At 34.3% G+C, this 2,385-nt stretch overlaps 1 protein-coding gene across 7 annotated transcripts in view; it reads right to left on the bottom strand.

Annotated features, from left to right (window-relative positions):
* LOC106868928 (uncharacterized) overlaps positions 1-1,666 on the bottom strand; it is a 70,163-nt gene extending 68,497 nt beyond the window's left edge. For all 7 annotated transcript variants that reach the window (XR_016244218.1, XR_016244219.1, XM_089362338.1 and 4 more), the window contains exon 1: positions 1,172-1,666. Coding sequence is in view for 5 of the 7 variants with exons in the window: in XM_089362338.1 (XP_089218464.1) it covers positions 1,172-1,561 (390 nt within the window). In the remaining 2 variants the exon portion in view is untranslated. The remainder of the gene's footprint in view (positions 1-1,171) is intronic.
* Between the last annotated feature and the right edge of the window lie 719 nt (positions 1,667-2,385).

Genomic DNA, 2,385 nt, shown 5'->3' with positions numbered 1-2,385 from the left:
GGTGCTTCAATTTTCTGTTGCACTCGGGCACAATCAAACGAAAAAGAAAAAAAGCGACCGTCAACCGCAATATTTTTTTAAGACTAATTAACTAACAGTTAGCTTATAAAGAAAGCATTTTTTTTCCTCCGGCTGCTGCTCACGGAAAAAATGTATAAAAAGAAAAAATTACAAAAAAGAACACACGCACACAAAGAAACTATCATCAATACCTCACCCTGACACTCCTCCGTGTCAATTAATGAAAACGGCTGTATATTAAAGTATACTAATAAAGTTACACAATCACATATATATATGTATATATTATTTGTAACTTGACTATTCTTGTACAAATGGTATTTAACTGTATGATAAATACGGAAAAACAGATTTTATATATATATAGTGGAATAATTGTTGATGATCTCTATATATATATATATATATATAGCGAGAGAGAAAGATACTTATTTTTATAAACATCACAAAATATAACTACTATATATATATATATATATATATATATATATATATATATATATATATACTGAGATGATGTATAATAATAAAATATAGCCACGATGTGTGTGTGTGTGTATATATATATATATTTACTCCATTTACTAAATCTATATATTTACTCAAGTACCCAAAATAACGGAGTTTCTACCTCATAAACAGGAGTTACACCACAGTCATTTTTGTGATCTTTGCTACCCTGGTATCTATTAACCAATTTATTTTGTCCGAGTTAATTATTAACTTAGAGAAAATAAATACATACAATAATAATAATAATAATATGTATATATACATGTGTGTGATAGGAGTTGTGTACGTCTATAGTAGATAGGTTGATAGCTTTCGTGTAAATCTTTGATACTTTAGAAAATATAAATAGGCAGTCTGCAAAGGTTAATTCATAATAGATATATATAATAACGAGAGAAAATATATATATGTACGAGTTATCAACGAAATGACAAACATCCATACAGATCTGTGTCTCACATTATATATATATATACATATAAATATATATATAGCTACTATCTTCCTGATTCTCTTTCATTTTTTTTTTTTTTTTACATATTTTTACACACTATGGAAAAAATCAAAAATAATCTTTTTTTTTAATAAAAGATAGGGAAAACGTCTAATAAAAAAAAAATATTGTAAGTTAACCAACCTTGGAATCTTCATCTGGAGGTGGTGGATCTGGAGGTAATGGGGGTTTCTCTTCGGTTGGAGGAGCTGGGGGTTTAGGTGGTGCTGGATTAGAAGGTAGCGGAGGAACTGGAGGACATCCAGCAGATGCTAAAATGTTACTAACGCTTCCAGCAACAGCGGTGTTGGTGTGTTGTTCTAAAGCAGAAGCTGTTGAAGCTACGATTGACAGTGGATTCAAAGACGGGAAGACCATGGGGGGAAGTTGGCCTCCTGTATTCCATTGATGAGGTTGACCGCTGGTCGCTGTAGCTTCCTGTGCACCAGGATAAAGTGGGTACATCATGTTAGGTTGCGCGAAAAAGGGTGGGGGAACGGCCCCCAGGCCGAGCTGTTGCCAATTACCAAACATTGAGAAGATAAAAGAAACAAACGACTACACTGCAACTTCCATCTTTCAGTGTTAAAAGACGACAAAATGGCGACCTGTTTCTATTACCGGATGTTGACTGTAGTTATCTGCTCCTGGCTAAGTCAGAGTTACCTGTTCTTGATTATTGATGCTTTATCCTTCTTACCATAACATAAATATAAAAATAAAAAAATTTCTTTTCATTCATAAAAAGAAACAAAAAATGCGAAAAGCAAAACCCACAAGAATGATTTTATTGTGATTGCACTATAGTATTTAAATTGACCCAGTCAATCGTCTATTTATATTTTGGTTACAAAGATAACTCACCTAAATATATGTAGGCGTATATAGATATGAATATGTGTGTAGGTGCGCGCGCGCGTATATTACACATATATAAAAAGATATATAGATTTAATATATATTTATAATAAATATATCAACATTTTATTTTTATGTGTGTGTATATATACATACATACATATATATATATATATCATCATCATCATCATCATCATCGTTTAACGTCCGCTTTCCATGCTAGCATGGGTTGGACGATTTGACTGAGGACTGGTGAAACCGGATGGCAACACCAGGCTCCAATCTAATTTGGCAGAGTTTCTACAGCTGGATGCCCTTCCTAACGCCAACCACTTAGAGAGTGTAGTGGGTGCTTTTACGTGTCACCCGCACGAAAACGGCCACGCTCGAAATGGTGTCTTTTATGTGCCACCCGCACAAGCCAGTCCAGGGGCACTGGCAACGATCTCGCTCGAAAATCCTACGGGAGCCAGTCAGGCGGTACTGGCAACGGCCACGCT

This window comes from Octopus bimaculoides, chromosome 14 (genome assembly GCF_046866305.1).
Source record: "Octopus bimaculoides isolate indiv1 chromosome 14, ASM4686630v1, whole genome shotgun sequence".
In the NCBI taxonomy this organism is placed as follows: domain Eukaryota; kingdom Metazoa; phylum Mollusca; class Cephalopoda; order Octopoda; family Octopodidae; genus Octopus; species Octopus bimaculoides.
The sequence above is the reverse complement of the archived record's forward strand: the minus strand, read 5'-3'. Positions and strand labels throughout refer to the sequence as shown.